At 46.2% G+C, this 20,198-nt stretch overlaps 1 protein-coding gene across 2 annotated transcripts in view; it reads right to left on the bottom strand.

Moving 5' to 3' along the window:
* The window catches only part of kif26aa (kinesin family member 26Aa), a 72,545-nt gene that overhangs the window by 16,985 nt on the left and 35,362 nt on the right, over positions 1-20,198 (bottom strand). For both annotated transcript variants that reach the window (XM_055873252.1, XM_055873253.1), the window contains exons 5-9: positions 15,178-15,440; positions 14,139-14,322; positions 5,875-6,034; positions 4,892-5,054; positions 771-3,930 (exon numbers count right to left, since the gene is read on the bottom strand). In XM_055873252.1, coding sequence (XP_055729227.1) covers positions 771-3,930; positions 4,892-5,054; positions 5,875-6,034; positions 14,139-14,322; positions 15,178-15,440 — 3,930 coding nt within the window. The remainder of the gene's footprint in view (positions 1-770; positions 3,931-4,891; positions 5,055-5,874; positions 6,035-14,138; positions 14,323-15,177; positions 15,441-20,198) is intronic.

The following is a 20,198-nucleotide window of genomic DNA, read 5'->3' as shown; positions in this document are numbered from 1 at the left end:
GTACCGCTGTTCATTGGAGTTGGATATGCACACCAGCAAAATCCTAGCACGTGCGGCACTGCCTTGAAATATGCATGAAGCAAAAACATGCCAAGATACAGACTGATAGCAGACTTCCATAGAGCCAGCTGGGATCACATAACCTTGGGCTAGCACTGATTACATATGCATTAGGCACTAGACCCTATCTATTGCTGTTATGAATTACGACGGATGGGCACATGAATCTGAATAGGCCGAATTCTTGTTATGAGTGTACACTGCAGCCGGATACGCTGTCACTTCAGATACTACACTTGAATAGAGATTCATGACAATGCTAGGTGGAGTACATACTGTACATCAAAATATATATTCATAGGTTTATGAAAAATAGATATATAAATGTGAGATATCCATGTGCAAGGCAAATTCATACATGACATTAGAGTGTATGAACACATGCATTCTTACTCGCTTCAGCATGCATGCAATGTTGTATTGAGCACCAGGGTTGTCATCTAGCAACGCTTTTCAATAGAATATAAATAATCTATTAGTGAGAAAGCTAGAGAAAATATCGTATGTATATTTTATTTTACAGATATCAAAGAAAAGTTATATAACTATTTGAATATGTATATTGTTAAATTCGATTATTGTGGGGCGCTAAATAAAATAACACAACACTTATTTCACAAGTACAACTTTGTGAGATCATGAGTGGTGATTGATGTGGTATAGCTGTCTGGATATTGTTACAGAACTCTCTCAGTGTAACTAATACTCACCATTGCCTCTCTTCTTGGGTGATTTAGACACTCTACTCCTATTGGAGGTGGACACCCCGCTCTCGCTCATGGAGTCGTGGGCTGACGAGGCGCTGCCTGTGGTCTCGCTGTCCCGGATCATGCTCTCATACCCGCTGCTGCCCCCGCTGTGGTAGAAGAGCGCAGTGCGCCCCATGGCCGGTGGAAGCTCCCCACTGAGCACACTGCTATTGTCACTACCGTGCCCGCTGCTGTAACGCTGGGGCCTCCGCGGGGCTGTGATCTTGCTATAGGGCGAGGGTAGCGGCGTGCTGATAGGGGACCCGCTGACGCTTGCCCCGCTATCGTTGGCATTGTCCCCTGAACTCCTGCTTAGATGTTTCCTTGGGCTTCCCGCCACAAGCTCACTAACTCGGCTGTTGGCAGCCCGGATGGCCTGCTTGGTACCCATGATAGTGCCCCTGCCAGGCTTGCCATTACCATTGGTCCCTGGCAAAGAACGAGCTGGAGGTTTCCCAGTTGGAGGTAGGCTGGCATTGCGTGCGGTTGGTGCATCATCAGATTTGGAGGAGTAGTTAAGGGTCTTGGAACTGCTGGCATACAAAGTTCTAGCCTTTGATCCACTGGCAACTATGGCCCTGGGGTTGACATTAGCTTTGAGCTGTCCCAACTTGCTTGTCGTCGCAAAGGTGGTAGAGGAAGGTGGAGAGGTAGCAGTGGATGTGGAAGTAGTGGAGGTGGGAACCCCAAGTTTTGGCACTGATCTATTGGATTTTCCATTGTCTCCTAAACTAATACCACTATTCTCTCTCGACAGACCAGGTCTGGACCTCACTGAGGTTAGACTGTCACTTCTCTCCAAGGACATTAGGCTACCATAGTACCTTCCAGAATCGCCTTTGGCTCCTCGTGTCTTCAGGCTTGACGCTGTCTTAGCTGAGCCATGGTCAGCCTTCAAGCTGGATGTTTTGTAGCTAAACAAATCCCCTCTGAATCGAACATCGAATTCCTCCTCGGATACTGATGTTTTAGGCAATGAGGACCTTGCAGCGTCGCTGGCTGCCCTTAAGGCACTAGGAGATAAGACTATCCTTGTCTTTTGATCAAGGCTTGATTTGCGAACAGGTGGAGCAGGAGGAGAGATAGAGCCAGACTTTGGAAGCATGCTGCTTTTCTGTCCATTTGCCTTCTTTCCCAAAGAGGAGAATCTCAGACTACCACTGCCTGTAGTACCATCGCGGCCCCATTTTGATTCAGGGGAACTGTGGGGGACTGACACTGTGCCAAGAGTGGTGGCGCCTCGCCTGAGCTGTGGCATCCTGCTTATGGTCTCTGCTTTCTTGCTGCTGGACTTCTCACAACCGTCTACCACCCTCTGAGTTGAGGAGGATACCTGTGCTTTCGGCGGTCGAGGTACACTGTTGCTGTTTCCTCCCGGCTTCCTGGAAGGGAGGCCACTCACGCCATTTCTGGGTGGCTTACTCGTCACAGTGGATTCAGTCGCTCTAGGATCCGAATGGCCGGCCCCTTGCAACCAGAGATCATCTTGCTTGCCTTCCTGCCTGCTGCAGCTTGGGGCAACTGATGAGGTAGGTTTGGTTTTCCTGGGAAGACTGGAGTGAACAGCATGGTGTGGGATCTGAGAAGATGCTGAGGTGTTCAGAGTGTTTACTCTGAGAGATGCTTTGGTAGAGTCAGGAGAAGGTGGGCACTTAGTTAGGGAGAGCTTGCTTGGGGTGGCGGGGTCACTGTCCAACTCAGAGAAGCAGACACCACTGTCATTTAGGGAGCTCTTGGGGCCATGCTGCAAGAATGTCTCCCTACGGAATATACCAGGGGAGGACAATATGGAGGTGTTCTCCGGTGCCATGCACTTAGCCCTCTGTAAGAATCTACTTGTCGAACGGGTGCCGTCGCTCTCCAGCGAGCACACGCTCACTTCACTCGGCCAGGAGCCGATGGAAGACTGTCTGCTACCATGATGGGCAAACATCTCCTCCTGTGAGGTTGAGCTCACCCCAGATGCACACTCTTGAGCTGTGTAAGCATCAAACTCATCGTTGATGCTGCTAATTATGCTGACAGGACGGGAGCCTGAGGCCAGGGCCTGAAGGGAGCAGTCACTGTTAAAGCTGATGATGCTGGAGGGCCGCCCATTGTCTGGGACCAGGCCTATGGGTAGGTCCTCCACAACTGTGAACACCAGCTCGTCTTCCCCATTCAGCTCCACAGGTTGCTGCAGGGTGATCGTGGTCCTCAGGACATCTCTCTCCAGGCATCTGCCCCTCAATGCTGCCCGAAGATGGCTCATCTCCATGGGACTCCTGCCATGATGGGCCCTCTCCAGGACCAGGGACCCCCCATGTTGTCCTTGCCTTAGGGCCTGCTGACTCATGCCCACAGGGGGTGCACGGCAGATACCATCCAGGCCCTGAGAGGGTGTTCTGGAGGATCTTGGCAAAGAAGGAGAGACAGAAGGCTTAGGTACAGTAGGCCCTTTATTGAGGTAGACCTTCTCTCGCACCACAGGCTCTGAGTCTTGCAACAAAACCCTGCTGGGCTTAACCACGCAGGCCAGAACCTTCTCCCCATCTGCACTTGTCCGTTTGTGACTCTCTGGGACCCCTCCATCTAAGGACAATTTGGAATGTTCCTGCTCAGAATTAGCGGGAGCTGTGTGGGTGGTTGTTGTGCTAATGATAGGCTTTGGGGAGGGGGATTTAACAGTCTTGGGGGACACAGCCTCCTCTGGGCTTTTGGTCCTTGGGGCTATGTGTGCCCCTTTGCCCTCCCCAGTCAAGGCAGCTGGGCCCTCGCTGCCATCAATGCACTCCAGTCTCTCTTGGAGCTCAGCAAACGTGTCGCACTTGAAGTATTCCACCTCCGGGCGTTGGGTGTCTTTCCCGCGCTTCCTGTTCAGCGAGGGGATGATCGGAACAAAGGAAGGTGGGCCCTCATTGTCGCTGAGCTCTCTGTCTGAAATGGTGGCCCCACCAGGACCGATGTAGATGACCGTGTCGCAGGAGTGCTCACTGCTGGATGAGTAGTCCGGGTCGCTGGACAGCAATGTGGGCATATCGGGGTCAAGAGCCACGGTTCGTGGGTGGAAGGGTCTCAAGTGTGGCTTGCGGATTCGTCCCTCCTCGCAGGAACTCTCGCCACCAGAGGAGCTGGATGCATACTGTAAGCAGGAGAGAGAACACACATTCAAATCTTGTCTGCGGTAGGGATTCAATAGCCGAATTATAAACAGTGTTCAATTCCTAGACTTTCAATTTATTGGAAACCACATGTCAATACCATTCAAGGTTAAAAGTGCAAACCAAAGGCTACATGAAAATGTGTGTAAAAATCATTTTATGTATCCTATGGTGTCCTGATCTATAAAATATAAATACATGCTGTCAATCTGCCTAATTATGTTGAAGGTATGCTTTCCAAATCTCAGGGCATATATTGGATTCTCTTTAGTATTGATTATATAGCATAAGACACTGAGAAAATTATCGCTGTAACAGCCCTTCCTTTGGAAGAAATACAGATGAACTTTATAGATTTAATTATTTCTATGGCAGAGTCATTATTACCCTGGGAAATCCTTCAAACGTTTCAGACATTCTCTAATTGAGCGATACCAAAGGATGCTTGAAGAATAAAGTCTTCATCTATGGAGACCATGCAAAGAATGGAATATGAATTTATTGATCCAAATCTTAATGGATGCAAGACCCAATACTCACGTACACATTCTGGATTCAGATGACCGCACTCTCACACACACACTTTAATTCAAAACAAAACCCACTGGGCAAAGACGTCAGTTCAACATCTAGTTCTGATTTACATTTTGATTGAGTTGTCAACTAATGTGAATTCAATGTGAAATCAGCCAAAAATGTCAACCTGTCATTGGATTTAGGTTCAAATGTAGGTTTTAATTTAATTTTAATTAGGTTTAGGTTTTTTTTTTAATACAAAATTCCCTTGACGTTGATGACTTTTTGCAAATCTAATCAGTTTTCCACGTTGATTCAACGTCAACACACTGAATGTTTTGGTTGAACTGATTTGGAAACAGCATTGATTCAACCAGTTTTTCCCCCAGTAGGAAGCCTTGAAATAGCTTGTTGAAATGTTACTACCTTGGATTTCTTCTTCCTCATACGGTGGATACGCGAGGCCAGCTGCACGGTGGTGAGCGTCTCCATGTAATTGGTTGGTGAGTCAGAGATGTGTGCTATCATGGTGGTTCGGCAGTTGATGTTGCCCAGAGATTCCCTCAGCAACATGGTGAGCTTGCTATCCCTGAATAATACATCAAGAATCCCCTCGTTAGCCCCCCAAAAAAGGACCAGCACCAGATCCGTGTAGCCGTAACCCACTCCCCTCTAAACCTCCCAGGATCACAGCAACCATTCCTAATTGTACCAAAGGATTAGGCATAGACAGGCAAAAGGCAGCGGGAACGAGATCTCATTTACCATTTTCAACTACTACTTTCCGTTTCAACTACCTTCTCATGTTCTGTCTGTAAGTAGGGCAATGTGTGAAAGGTCCATGAAAGATAGTTTTAAATTGGCAAGAAACATTTTCATAAAGCCCACCCTACTCTATACTGTGTATAAATAAAGCTGATCTTGTCTAAGACTCAAGTGAAAACATCTCATTCCACATATTCCTTTTGACAGACTCAATCTTCTATATTACAATCCAAACCCCCTCATCTCATTGAAGCCGGAATACACCCTTTCCCTGAACCATAACACTGTCAATAATTTCCCACGTTGGTGCTTCGCTAATTCCCTCAACTTCTCTCTCATCCAAACAGGCTAATAGGGCTTCATAGATTTTTCCTGTGAGGTGGGAAGAACAACGGAGAGACATAAAAAAGCCATACCACAAAGCCAGACACACAGACATAAGACAGACACATTCAGATTGGCATTGTGAAAAAAACAATTATTCACGAGCATCTGAATGTGTTTGTCCCTCGTCTCAGACATACCTGTAGGGTACGTAAAAAAACATAATATTCAAGAGCGTTTGTCCCTCGTTTTCAGACATACCTGTAGGGTACGTGAAAAATCATTATTCACTAGCTTTTGTCCCTCGTTTTCAGACATACCTGTAGGGTACGTGCTTGGCCCCATTGGCCAGGGCGAGGATGACGTTTCCCAGAGCAGAGAGCGACAGACACTGGCCTCCACCTCCTTCCCGGGTCCGACTTATGTCTGTCTCACAGCTGCCCAGATCCAGCAGGTGCAGACGACTGCGGCCGCCAGACACTTTATGAGAGAGAGAGAAAACAGCAGAGATAGACAGAAAGAGAGAGAGAGAGAGAGAGAGAGAGAGAGAGAGAGAGAGAGAGAGAGAGAGAGAGAGAGAGAGAGAGAGAGAGAGAGAGAGAGAGAGAGGGAAATTGAGAGAAAAAGAGGAGATGGTAAATAATAAAACCTGAACTTTCACTAGAGCACAAAAAAACAAGCTCAGGAGTTCACATTGAATGGACCACTTCAAACTTCACATCCCCCTATTTAGCTTTGTGCTAAATGACCGGTACACTGAATGACACTTTCAGGGGGCACTGAGCCCACTGAGCACAGCAGGGATTTTAAGTGGCACACAATGAAAAAGACATAGGGGTCTGACAGAGGTGGCCTGATAGATACACATGGCGAGGTGACCACGCCCCCGAGTAGGGTTCACCCGTAGGGTTCTCCCCTCACTCCCATGTAATTAGCCTAACTTAAGCAAACTACTGACACTTTTTTTGATGTTTCAATAAATGTTTTCAGCAGCTTCACTTGTCGTTACTAACATACAGTGCCTTCAGAAAGTATTCAGACCCCTTGACCTTTCCCACATTTTGTTAGGTTACAGCCTTATTCTAAAATTAATTACATCGTTTTTCCCCCTAAGCAATCTACACACAATACCCCATAATGACAAAGCAAAAACAGGTTTTTATAAATGTTTGCTAATTCATTCAAAATAAAAACATGAAATATCACATTTACATAAGTATTCAGACCCTTTAATCAGTACTTTGTTGAAGCACCTTTGGCAGCGATTACAGCCTTGAGTCTTCTTGGGTATGACACTACAAGCTTGGCACACCTGTATTTGGGGAGTTTCTCCAATTCTTCTCTGCAGATCCTCTCTAGCTCTGTCAGGTTGGATGGGGAGCGTTGCTGAACAGCTATTTTCAGGTCTCTCCAGAGATATTTGATCGGGTTCACGTCCGGGCTCTGGCTGGGTCACTCAAGGACATTCATAGACTTGTGCCGAAGCCACTCCTGCGTTGTCTTGGCTGTGTGCTTAGGGTCGTTGTCCTGTTGGAAGGTGAACCTTCGCCCTAGTCTGAGGTCCTGAACAGGTTTTCATCAAGGATCTCTCTGTACTTTACTCCGTTCATCTTTCCCTCGATCCTGACTAGTCTCACAGTCCCTGCCGCTGAAAAACAGTCCCACAGCATGATGCTGCCACCACCATGCTTCCCTGTAGGGATGGTGCCAGGTTTTTTCCAGACATGACATTTGGCTTTCAGGCCAAAGAGTTCAATCTTGGTTTCATCAGACCAGACAATTTTGTTTCTCATGGTCTAAGTCTTTAGGTGCCTTTTGGCAAACTCCAAGCGGGCTGTCATGTGCCTTTTACTGAGGAGTGGTTTCCGTCTGGCCACTCTTTCATAAAGGCCTGATTGCTAAAGTGCTGCAGAGATGGTTGTCCTTCTGGAAGGAACTCTTGAGCTCTGTCAGAGTGACCATTGGGTTCTTGGTCACCTCCCTGACCAAAGCCCTTCTCCCCCGATTGCTCAGTTTGGCCGGGTGGCCAGTTCTAGGAAAAGTCTTGGTGGTTCCAAACTTCTTCCATTTAAGAATGATGGAGGCCACTGTGTTCTCGGGGACCTTCAATGCTGCAGACATTTTTTGGTACCCTTCCCCAGATCTGATCTTTGACATAATCTTTTCTCGGAGCTCTACGGACAATTCCTTCGATCTCATGGCTTGGTTTTTGCTCTGGCATGCACTGTCAACTGTGGGACCTTATATAGACAGGTGTGTGCCTTTCCAAATCATGTACAATCAATTGAATTTACCACAGGTGGACTCCAATCAATTTGTAGAAACATCTCAAGCATGATCAATGGAAACAGGATATCGAGTCTCTTACTTAATACCCATCCCGGATCCGGGAGCATCCTCATCAAAAAAGCTGACTAGCCTAGCCTAACGGGACAGGGATATCATATAATATAATTTTCATGAAGTCACAAGTCCAATACAGCAAATGAAAGATAAACATCTTGTGAATCCAGCCATCATTTCCGATTTTTTAAATGTTTTACAGCGAAAACACAATATGTATTTCTATTAGCTAACCACAATAGCCAAAGACTCAACCGCATATTTTCACCATGTTTCTACCGCATAGGTAGCTATCACAAAACCGACCAAATAGAGATATAATTAGTCACTAACCAAGAAACAACTTCATCAGATGACAGTCTTATAACATGTTATACAATAAATTTATGTGTTGTTCGAAAATGTGCATATTTGAGGTATAAATCATAGTTTCACATTGCAGCTACCATAAAAAATGTCACCAAAGCAGCCAGAATAATTACAGAGAGCAACGTGAAATAACTAAATACTCATCATAAAACATTTATGAAAAATACACGGTGTAGAGCAAATGAAAGATAAACATCCTGTGAATCCAGCCAATATTTCCGATTTTTTAAGTGTTTTACAGCGAAAAGACAATATAGCATTATATTAGCTTACCACAATAGCCAAACACACAAACGCATTTATTCACCGCATAGATAGCATTCGCAAAAACCAGCAAAAGATATAAAATTAATCACTAACCTTGAACAACTTCATCAGATGACAGTCTTATAACATCAGGTTATACAACACACTTAAGTTTTGTTCGAAAATGTGCATATTTAGAGCTGCAAACCGTGGTTATACATTGTGAAAATGTAGCAACATTTCCCCAGAATGTCAGGAGCTATTTTGGACACTCACCTAATCTGACCAAAGAACTCATCATAAACTTTACTAAAAAATACATGTTGTATGGCAAATGAAAGATACACTGGATCTTAATGCAACCGCCGTGTTACATTTAAAAAAATAACTCTACCATAACAAACAGCTTGCGTTATTTCGAGACAGCGCCCGCCAAAACGGCGGAGAATAGAAATAACATTTTCCACAGAAATACGAAATAACATCATAAATTGTTCTTACTTTTGCTGAGCTTCCATCAGAATCTTGTACAAGGAGTACTATTTCCAGAATAAATCGTTGTTTGGTTTTAGAATGTCCTTTTCTCCTTTTCGAATTCGCGCCACAATGCTAGCCAATGTTGATGACGTTCCCAGTTTCTCTCGACGCAAAGAACGGAAAACTCCAAAAGTCCCTATAAACATTGAATAATCTGATAAAACTCGGTTGAAAAAACATACTTTACGATGTTATTATCACATGTATCAAATAAAATCAGAGCCGGAGATATTAGCCGTGTATACCGAACGCTTATCAGAAGACAATATGGAGGTGCTTCGCGCGCCTAGGTAGAGAAAGGAAATTCCTGACCTGCCACTCCAAAAGCTCTTGTTCGACCTCAGATCAAGCTAGACACCCCATTCCACCTTCCACAGCCTGTTGACATCTAGTGGAAGGCGTATGAAGTGCATGCATATCGAAAAATATAAGCCAGTTGAATAGGCAGGCCCTGGAACAGAGCCTCGTTTTCAGATTTTTCACTTCCTGTTTGGAAGTTTGCTGCAAAATGAGTTCTGTTTTACTCACAGATATACTTCAAACAGTTTTAGAAACTTGAGAGTGTTTTCTATCCAATAGTAATAATAACATGCATATTGTATGATCTAGAATAGAGTACAAGGCAGTTTAATTTGGGCACAATTTTTTCCAAAGTGAAAATAGCGCCCCCCTATTGACAAGAAGTTTTAAAGGGTCTGACTACGTATGTAAATACACTGATCAAAAAAATAAAGGGAACACTAAAATAACACATCCTAGATCTGAATGAATGAAATATTCTTATTAAATACTTTTTTCTTTACATAGTTGAATGTGCCAACAACAAAATCACACAAAAATGATCAATGGAAATCAAATTTATCAACCCATGGAGGTCTGGATTTGGAGTCACACTCAAAAATAAAGTGGAAAACCACACTACAGGCTGATCCAACTTTGATGTAATGTCCTTAAAACAAGTCAAAATGAGGCTCAGTAGTGTGTGTGGCCTCCACGTGCCTGTATGACCTCCCTATAACGCCTGGGCATGCTCCTGATGAGGTGGCGGATGGTCTCCTGAGGGATCTCCTCCCAGACCTGGACTAACGCATCCACCAACTCCTGGACAGTCTGTGTTGCAACGTGGCGTTGGTGGATGGAGCGAGACATGATGTCCCAGATGTGCTCAATTGGATTCAGGTCTGGGGAACGGGCGGGCCAGTCCATAGCATCAATGCCTTCCTCTTGCAGGAACTGCTGACACACTCCAGCCACATGAGGTATAGCATTGTCTTGCATTAGGAGGAACCCAGGGCCAACCGCACCAGCATATGGTCTCACAAGGGGTCTGAGGATCTCATCTCGGTACCTAATGGCAGTCAGGCTACCTCTGGCGAGCACATGGAGGGCTGTGCGGCCCCCCAAAGAAATACCACACCACACCATGACTGACCCACCGCCAAACCGGTCATGCTGGAGGATGTTGCAGGCAGCAGAACGTTCTCCACGGCGTCTCCAGACTCTGTCACGTCTGTCACATGTGCTCAGTGTGAACCTGCTTTCATCTGTGAAGAGCACAGGGCGCCAGTGGCGAATTTGCCAATCTTGGTGTTCTCTGGCAAATTCCAAACGTCCTGCACGGTGTTGGGCTGTAAGCACAACCCCCACCTGTGGACGTCGGGCCCTCATACCACCCTCATCGAGTCTGTTTCTGACCGTTTGAGCAGACACATGCACATTTGTGGCCTGCTGGAGGTAATTTTGCAGGGCTCTGGCAGTGGTCCTCCTGCTCCTCCTTGCACAAAGGCGGAGGTAGCGGTCCTGCTGCTGGGTTGTTGCCCTCCTACAGCCTCCTCCACGTCTCCTGATGTACTGGCCTGTCTCCTGGTAGCGCCTCCATGCTCTGGACACTACGCTGACAGACACAGCAAACCTTCTTGCCACAGCTCGCATTGATGTGCCATCCTGGATGAGCTGCACTACCTGAGCCACTTGTGTGGGTTGTAGACTCCGTCTCATGCTACCACTAGAGTGAAAGCACCGCCAGCATTCAAAAGTGACCAAAACATCAGCCAGGAAGCATAGGAATTGAGAAGTGGTCAGTGGTCACCACCTGCAGAACCACTCCTTTATTGGGGGTGTCTTGCTAATTGCCTATAATTTCCACCTGTTTTCTATTCCATTTGCACAACAGCATGTGAAATTTATTGTCAATCAGTGTTGCTTCCTAAGTGGACAGTTTGATTTCACAGAAGTGTGATTGACTTGGAGTTACATTGTGTTGTTTAAGTGTTCCCTTTATTTTTTGAGCAGTGTAAGTTATTTATGTTTTATATTTTTAATACATTTGCAAACATTTCTAAAAACCTGTTTTAGCTTTGTCATTATGGGGTATTGTGTGTAGTTTGCTGAGGATTTAAAAAAGAAAAGAATACATTTTAGAATAAGGCTGTAACGTAACAAAAGTGTAAAAAGTCAAGAGCTCTGAATACTTTCCGAAGGCACTGTACTTGGCTGTCACAACAACAAATTATTTGCATGATACTTATTCTGCCACTAATTTGTTATCCGACCTGCTAACACTGACAGTAAAGCTAGGAAAGCTGTTGTATTATACTTACATCACTGTTTCTTTACCCCTAGCTTTTTCGCCGGTTAACTGACGTTAGCTGTCTAACGTTTAACTTAATCTCGATCTAATTTGCTCGTCTTAGATATGTCAAGTAACTACTTCCAGTCTTTGCCTGCCCTTGGACGGTCTAAGTATTTAGAAAAGTTGATTCTTGTTGGCTTGCCTATATGTCCTTTCATCTTGCCGCAGACCAGCTGGGGAGACAACCCTACCAAATGACCGAAACCAGCGGAATATATAGGTTTGCAAATATAGCCAAATGCAGAAGAATATAATAGCTGTTATTTGGATGGATACAGCTCACTACTACAAGATGACTAGCAATCTTTATGCAATACACATAGTTAGTTAGATAAAAACAAGTGTTACGAATTTACCAGTGATGAAGTGCTTCGAACACACGTATAAATGTATTGAGTAACCGGAGCGCACAGTTTTCCATCAACATTGCGGCGTAATAGCCTGAAACCATGAGGTTTGTCTAACCTGGTCCTTGGGAAGTTGATGAAACTTAATTTGGTGGTGTTTTCTCCTACTATTGTTCAAACAAAAACAATATACAACAGCTTTTCGGGATCTTAAAAGCAGGGTTAGTTAGATAGTTGAAGAAAATCTGTTGGGATAGGCTCTTTGATTGATAATCTTGACGTACATTCCATGCGACAGTCTAGCTGTTCATGGTAACATTTTTACGTTTAGAATTCAAGTGTTTTTTGGTATGATATCATTTGTTGATTAAGACAACATGGAATTATATTAAAATGACCAACCAAGCATATACAAAATTTGATAGAATGTTTTTTTAAAAACAGCTGTTGTCGGGTTATGATTATTAAAGTAGGCAACTTAACAAAAGAGTGAAGGGAGTACCCTACTCTGGGCGTGGTCACGTTATGCCTTGCCTCGCCATGTGTATCTATGAATCAAGAGTTATGGACAGTCGGCTCAGAAGTGACAATCATAAAGGCTCACACTTTCGGGGGCTAACTGCTCACAGATAAAAGACATAGTTACGGTTGAGAGGACAGATTCCTTCATCTAGGTCAGTGGTATGAAAACTTTGAGTCATATCATTAAGAGTAATCCTGTCCTGATTTAATACAGTGGCGGGGCTGAAGATTAACCTAGCGTCAGCAAGATTTACAATCCCCTGCGCTCTAGAGTGACAACCCTCCCTGGAACCCGGGAATGCAAACTAGCCTCCCCTTTTATGTGCTGCTCTATAAACATTCCCAGAAAGAGGACTCAAGCCTCATTACCTATTGAAATGTATTCTGGCTCCGGACAGCGTGTGCCTTGTCTACCCCCGCATTGCAGCGACGGGAGTGTGAAATACTAATGACAGCAGCTAATGTAGAGGATGCGGTGATGACAGGTAGGCTAGCGCAGCGTATAATGAAAATGAGCTAGCCTTCCTTGTTAGTATTCCTGCTAAGGCCTTATCAGCAACTCCAAATGAAGCTAATTAATACAAGTTGGATTGGAGAAAAAGAGGGAGAGGAAGAGCGAGAGAGAGAGAGGAAGAGCGGGAGAGAGAGAGATAATAGACTTGCTGGATGGCCTAGCCTTTCCAGCAGGTCTTAACATACTAATGATACATGTGAAATATGTTCTCCAGATAAAAGGGCAAGGGTTTTTCATTGTGCCGATCAGAGTGGTTCCTTTGAGCGTCGAGCAAATTAAAGACGCCATTATCTTTCAAAGGTTTATCTGCATCAATATGGTGGTCAATGTGGAGCTCCAGATCAATATTTAACATCACATGAACAAGATATCTAATTTAACTATCATCACATGAACAAGACACCATATTTAACTGTCATCACATGAACAAGACACCATATTTAACTGTCATCACATGAACAAGACACCATATTTAACTGTCATCACATGAATAAGACACCATATTTAACTGTCATCACATGAATAAGACACCATATTTAACTATCATCACATGAACAAGACACCATATTTAACTATCATCACATGAACAAGACACCATATTTAACTGTCATCACATGAATAAGACACCATATTAAACTGTCATCACATGAATAAGACACCATATTTAACTGTCATCACATGAATAAGACACCATATTTAACTGTCCACATGAATAAGACACCATATTTAACTATCAGACACCATCTTTAACTGTCATCACATGAATAAGACACCATATTTCAACTATCATCCACCTTCATTATGTAACCTCTGATGACTAATGAAATGCATACACGGGTAGACTGCGCATTGAATGTCAAATTAACTCGCTAGAAAAAGTTTTGCTTGCCCAGTGTGCTTTGGTGGGTTTACACTATCTGGGCTATTCCATTGGTTGTATAGTGCCAGGCAAGTCAAACCAAGCAGTATTTATATAAACCAAGTATTTGAAAGAAAACAAATAGCTATTTGACCCAGGTCTACTAAGTGCACACACCAGACAAACCAACCCCAACACACAGCCACCCTACTCACTTCCTCCTTTGGCACTCTTCTCCATGCGGTACTGGTAGATATGGAGGGTGAAGAGCATGTGGGAGTTTCTCCTCTCCTCCTCATCGCAGTGAGGGCGGCTGGTGCTTCGTGCCTCCAGGGCTGCATCCAGAAAGTAGGCTGCCCGCTCTGCAGTGGCCGCACGCAACTCAGTCTGGTTCTGTAGCTGAGGGGGGAAGAGAGATGAAAAATGAGGGAGACTGAAGGAAAGAGAGGAAAAGAGACTACTCATACTAATACTACTGAGACTAGTGTTGTACCTCCTACTGTTCCTGCTGTTGTAAAAGCTTTACATGCCAATAAAACCCTTTGAATTGAATTGAGAGAGCGAGAGAGAGAGAAATAAATAAAGAGAGAGAGCACAAGATAGAAAGGGAGATGTACAGAGAGATTTGCTGGAAAGGTAAAGACAGAGAGGAAGAGAAAATGGGAGATGAATAAATAGAGTAAGAGACTCCCACACAGACACAGATCGAACGAGAATGAAAGAGAGAGGGAGACACAAATAGGTGACAAAAGAACATGGGAGAGACGGATAGGGAAATAAAGAGAGACAGCCATAGATATAAAGAAAGAAAAGAAGAGAGGGGGGGTGGGGGGGGTGAAATGAGAGAGATGAAAAGAGACTGCATTAGAAGGGTCTAGCTAATTGGGCGAACAGCACACATTTCTGGCCCGGCGGAGGGAGTCTCCTGGGTGATCAGGGGGTCAGATATGCGCACAAAGGGAGGGAGAGGTGAGAGAGAGGGTCCAGGGAGGGAGAGAGGTTGTCTGAGGAGGTCAGATGGAAGCGGCATCACAAGAGCCCAGGTAGCTAAAGAATTGAAGCATTCAATGACAGGTGATTTATTGTTGAGAAAGGGCCACACAACGAACGCAAAAATTCTAGCTATTAAGTCAGAATACAGCTGAACATAGCTAATGCTAGGTTTGTCACAAACTATTAAAATGCTTTCTCTAGAACTCCCCATCCAAAGCTCACACACACACACACACTCCCACCAGCCAACCAGCTCCATACCTGTGACCCGCAGATGGGGTCCTCGCGCAGGTACACCCCCGGAGACTGGCCATCCTGCAGGCTGCCTGTGGACACATTGGACAGCAGGTCGGTCAGCGCCTCGTCCCGGCCGGAGATCTCCACGGCGGACACACGGACCGAGAAGCGTGCCCCGGCCTTCTCCTTGCGTTCCTCGATGAGCTTGAAGAGCCAGGAGATGGCGCAGGGAGCCACACCCAGGCTCTGTGTGGAGCATTCCCGACCAATCATGGTGTATGTCTTACCTGTGGAGGAGGGTTTTGAGGTGGTGAGTGGTGCTTTCGTTATACTTGCTGGGTTGTTTTCTCAGACATGGACTAAGCCTATAGTTCTGGACTAAAAGGCATGTTCAACTGAGATTCTCCATTGAAAGTGCATCTTAGTCCTTGGCTAGACTAAATCTGTGTCCTGTAACCCGGCCTGTCGGATTTCAAGTCTGCTCTCCAAAACAGCAGGGGGGGTAGGTAGCCTAGTGGTTAGAGCATTGGACTAGTAACCGAAAGTTTGGAAAATCAAATCCCCGCGCTGACAAGGTAAAAAAATCTGTTATTCTGCCCCTGAACAAGGCAGTTAACCCACTGTTCCTAGGCCGTCATTGAGTTATATATTTGTTCAGAAAGGAAATAGCTAGTTCAAATAGGAATAGACACATCAAAAACAGGTTTATGAGTGCTGTCTGCTGTTGAAGTAGATAAAAGACAGGGTTGACAAAATGTTTTAACCCAATGAGTCCCACCGTATCGCCGAGGCATCTTTAGACTTCAAACCCATTTTAAACAGTGTGTGTTTGAGCTACAGACTACTGGGTTCTACCATTTGATTAGTCTATTTCTCGTGCATCTGTAGATAGCAACCATGTGTAGTTTGTGTGATTAACGGGAGCTGAGCTAGAGCGGTGTTTGTGAGACAAGAGCGGATCACGAGGGGGCCAGGGGCCGGGTCTTTTATACAAAAACCTCAATAGAGTGAATGGTTTGAGCTACAAACTATTAAAGCTATCTAAGCTATCTAAGATATCTATGAAAAGCTGAGACTATCACGAACACGCACATTACATTTACATTTACATTTAAGTCATTTAGCAGACGCTCTTATCCAGAGCGACTTACAAATTGGTGCATTCACCTAATGACATCCAGTGGAGCAGCCACTTTACAATAGTGCATCTAAATCTTTTAAGGGGGGGGGGGGGGGGGCAGAAGGATTGCTTTATCCTATCCTAGGTATTCCTTGAAGAGGTGGGGTTTCAGGTGTCTCCGGAAGGTGGTGATTGACTCCGCTGTCCTGGCGTCGTGAGGGAGTTTGTTCCACCATTGGGGTGCCAGAGCAGCGAACAGTTTTGACTGGGCTGAGCGGGAACTGTACTTCCTCAGTGGTAGGGAGGCGAGCAGGCCAGAGGTGGATGAACGCAGTGCCCTTGTTTGGGTGTAGGGCCTGATCAGAGCCTGAAGGTACTGAGGTGCCGTTCCCCTCACAGCTCCGTAGGCAAGCACCATGGTCTTGTAGCGGATGCGAGCTTCAACTGGAAGCCAGTGGAGAGAGCGGAGGAGCGGGGTGACGTGAGAGAACTTGGGAAGGTTGAACACCAGACGGGCTGCGGCGTTCTGGATGAGTTGTAGGGGTTTGATGGCACAGGCAGGGAGCCCAGCCAACAGCGAGTTGCAGTAATCCAGACGGGAGATGACAAGTGCCTGGATTAGGACCTGCGCCGCTTCCTGTGTGAGGCAGGGTCGTACTCTGCGGATGTTGTAGAGCATGAACCTACAGGAACGGGCCACCGCCTTGATGTTAGTTGAGAACGACAGGGTGTTGTCCAGGATCACGCCAAGGTTCTTAGCGCTCTGGGAGGATGACACAATGGAGTTGTCAACCGTGATGGCGAGATCATGGAACGGGCAGTCCTTCCCCGGGAGGAAGAGCAGCTCCGTCTTGCCGAGGTTCAGCTTGAGGTGGTGATCCGTCATCCACACTGATATGTCTGCCAGACATGCAGAGATGCGATTCGCCACCTGGTCATCAGAAGGGGGAAAGGAGAAGATTAGTTGTGTGTCGTCTGCATAGCAATGATAGGAGAGACCATGTGAGGTTATGACAGAGCCAAGTGACTTGGTGTATAGCGAGAATAGGAGAGGGCCTAGAACAGAGCCCTGGGGGACACCAGTGGTGAGAGCGCGTGGTGAGGAGACAGATTCTCGCCACGCCACCTGGTAGGAGCGACCTGTCAGGTAGGACGCAATCCAAGCGTGGGCCGCGCCGGAGATGCCCAACTCGGAGAGGGTGGAGAGGAGGATCTGATGGTTCACAGTATCGAAGGCAGCCGATAGGTCTAGAAGGATGAGAGCAGAGGAAAGAGAGTTAGCTTTAGCAGTGCGGAGCGCCTCCGTGATACAGAGAAGAGCAGTCTCAGTTGAGTGACTAGTCTTGAAACCTGACTGATTTGGATCAAGAAGGTCATTCTGAGAGAGATAGCAGGAGAGCTGGCCAAGGACGGCACGTTCAAGAGTTTTGGAGAGAAAAGAAAGAAGGGATACTGGTCTGTAGTTGTTGACATCGGAGGGATCGAGTGTAGGTTTTTTCAGAAGGGGTGCAACTCTCGCTCTCTTGAAGACGGAAGGGACGTAGCCAGCGGTCAGGGATGAGTTGATGAGCGAGGTGAGGTAAGGGAGAAGGTCTCCGGAAATGGTCTGGAGAAGAGAGGAGGGGATAGGGTCAAGCGGGCAGGTTGTTGGGCGGCCGGCCGTCACAAGACGCGAGATTTCATCTGGAGAGAGAGGAGAGAAAGAGGTCAAAGCACAGGGTAGGGCAGTGTGAGCAGAACCAGCGGTGTCGTTTGACTTAGCAAACGAGGATCGGATGTCGTCGACCTTCTTTTCAAAATGGTTGACGAAGTCGTCTGCAGAGAGGGAGGAGGGGGGGGGGAGGGGGAGGAGGATTCAGGAGGGAGGAGAAGGTGGCAAAGAGCTTCCTAGGGTTAGAGGCAGATGCTTGGAATTTAGAGTGGTAGAAAGTGGCTTTAGCAGCAGAGACAGAAGAGGAAAATGTAGAGAGGAGGGAGTGAAAGGATGCCAGGTCCGCAGGGAGGCGAGTTTTCCTCCATTTCCGCTCGGCTGCCCGGAGCCCTGTTCTGTGAGCTCGCAATGAGTCGTCGAGCCACGGAGCGGGAGGGGAGGACCGAGCCGGCCTGGAGGATAGGGGACATAGAGAGTCAAAGGATGCAGAAAGGGAGGAGAGGAGGGTTGAGGAGGCAGAATCAGGAGATAGGTTGGAGAAGGTTTGGGCAGAGGGAAGAGATGATAGGATGGAAGAGGAGAGAGTAGCGGGGGAGAGAGAGCGAAGGTTGGGACGGCGCGATACCATCCGAGTAGGGGCAGTGTGGGAAGTGTTGGATGAGAGCGAGAGGGAAAAGGATACAAGGTAGTGGTCGGAGACTTGGAGGGGAGTTGCAATGAGGTTAGTGGAAGAACAGCATCTAGTAAAGATGAGGTCAAGCGTATTGCCTGCCTTGTGAGTAGGGGGGGAAGGTGAGAGGGTGAGGTCAAAAGAGGAGAGGAGTGGAAAGAAGGAGGCGGAGAGGAATGAGTCAAAGGTAGACATGGGGAGGTTAAAGTCACCCAGAACTGTGAGAGGTGAGCCGTCCTCAGGAAAGGAGCTTATCAAGGCATCAAGCTCATTGATGAACTCTCCAAGGGAACCTGGAGGGCGATAAATGATAAGGATGTTAAGCTTGAAAGGGCTGGTAACTGTGACAGCATGGAATTCAAAGGAGGCGATAGACAGATGGGTAAGGGGAGAAAGAGAGAATGACCACTTGGGAGAGATGAGGATCCCGGTGCCACCACCCCGCTGACCAGAAGCTCTCGGGGTGTGCGAGAACACGTGGGCAGACGAAGAGAGAGCAGTAGGAGTAGCAGTGTTATCTGTGGTGAGCCATGTTTCCGTCAGTGCCAAGAAGTCGAGGGACTGGAGGGACGCATAGGCTGAGATGAGCTCTGCCTTGTTGGCCGCGGATCGGCAGTTCCAGAGGCTACCGGAGACCTGGAACTCCACGTGGGTCGTGCGGGCTGGGACCACCAGGTTAGGGTGGGCGCGGCCACGCGGTGTGAGGCGTTTGTATGGTCTGTGCAGAGAGGAGAGAACAGGGATAGACAGACACATATTTGACAGGCTACAGAAGAGGCTACGCTAAAGCAAAGGGGATTAGAATGACAAGTGGGCTACACGTCTCGAATGTTCAGAAAGTTAAGCTTACGTAGCAAAAAATCAATAAAATTAAAAATCTTATTGACTAAAATGATATAGTACTGCTGGCTGGTGAAGTAGCCTGGCTAGCAGTAGCTGCGTTGTTGAAAGTGAAGCTGGCTAGGTGACCTCGACAGTTTCTCTAAGTTTCTCTAAACTACACAATTATCATGGATACAAGGACAGCAAAGACAACTAGCTAACACTACGCTAATCAAGTCGTTCCGTTGTAATGTAAGTTTCTACAGTGCTGCTATTCGGTAGAAGTTGGCTAGCTAGCAGTGTTAGCTAGCAGTGTTGGCTAGGTAGGAGGACGGCAGCGCGGCAGGCGAAACTAGCTGGCTAGCTAACCGATAATTACTCAGAGTTACACAATTATCTTAGATACAAAGCTAGCAAAGAAAACTATGTAGCTAGCTAACACTACACAAAACAAGTCGTTCCGTTGTATTGTAATCGTTTCTACAATGCTCTTCGGTGGCGAGCTGGCTAGCTAGCAGTGTTGGCTACGTTGCGTTAATTTCGAACGAAAATAGCTCGCTAGCGAACCTCAATAACGACGCAATTATGTTTGATAAAAGACGGCTATGTAGCTAGCTAAGATCAAACAAATCAAACCGTTGTACTGTAATGAAAATGAAAATCAGACCGTTGTACTATAATGAAATGTAATGAAAAGTTATACTACTATTCGGTAGACGGTGGACGTTTGCTAGCTGCTGGGCAGATAGCAGTGGACAACGAGACGACGAAATACGATAATT

The sequence above is a fragment of the Salvelinus fontinalis genome, chromosome 20 (assembly GCF_029448725.1).
Source record: "Salvelinus fontinalis isolate EN_2023a chromosome 20, ASM2944872v1, whole genome shotgun sequence".
Classification (NCBI taxonomy): Eukaryota; Metazoa; Chordata; class Actinopteri; order Salmoniformes; family Salmonidae; genus Salvelinus; species Salvelinus fontinalis.
Note: the sequence above shows the minus strand (reverse complement) of the source record. Positions and strands in the feature narration are given on the sequence as shown.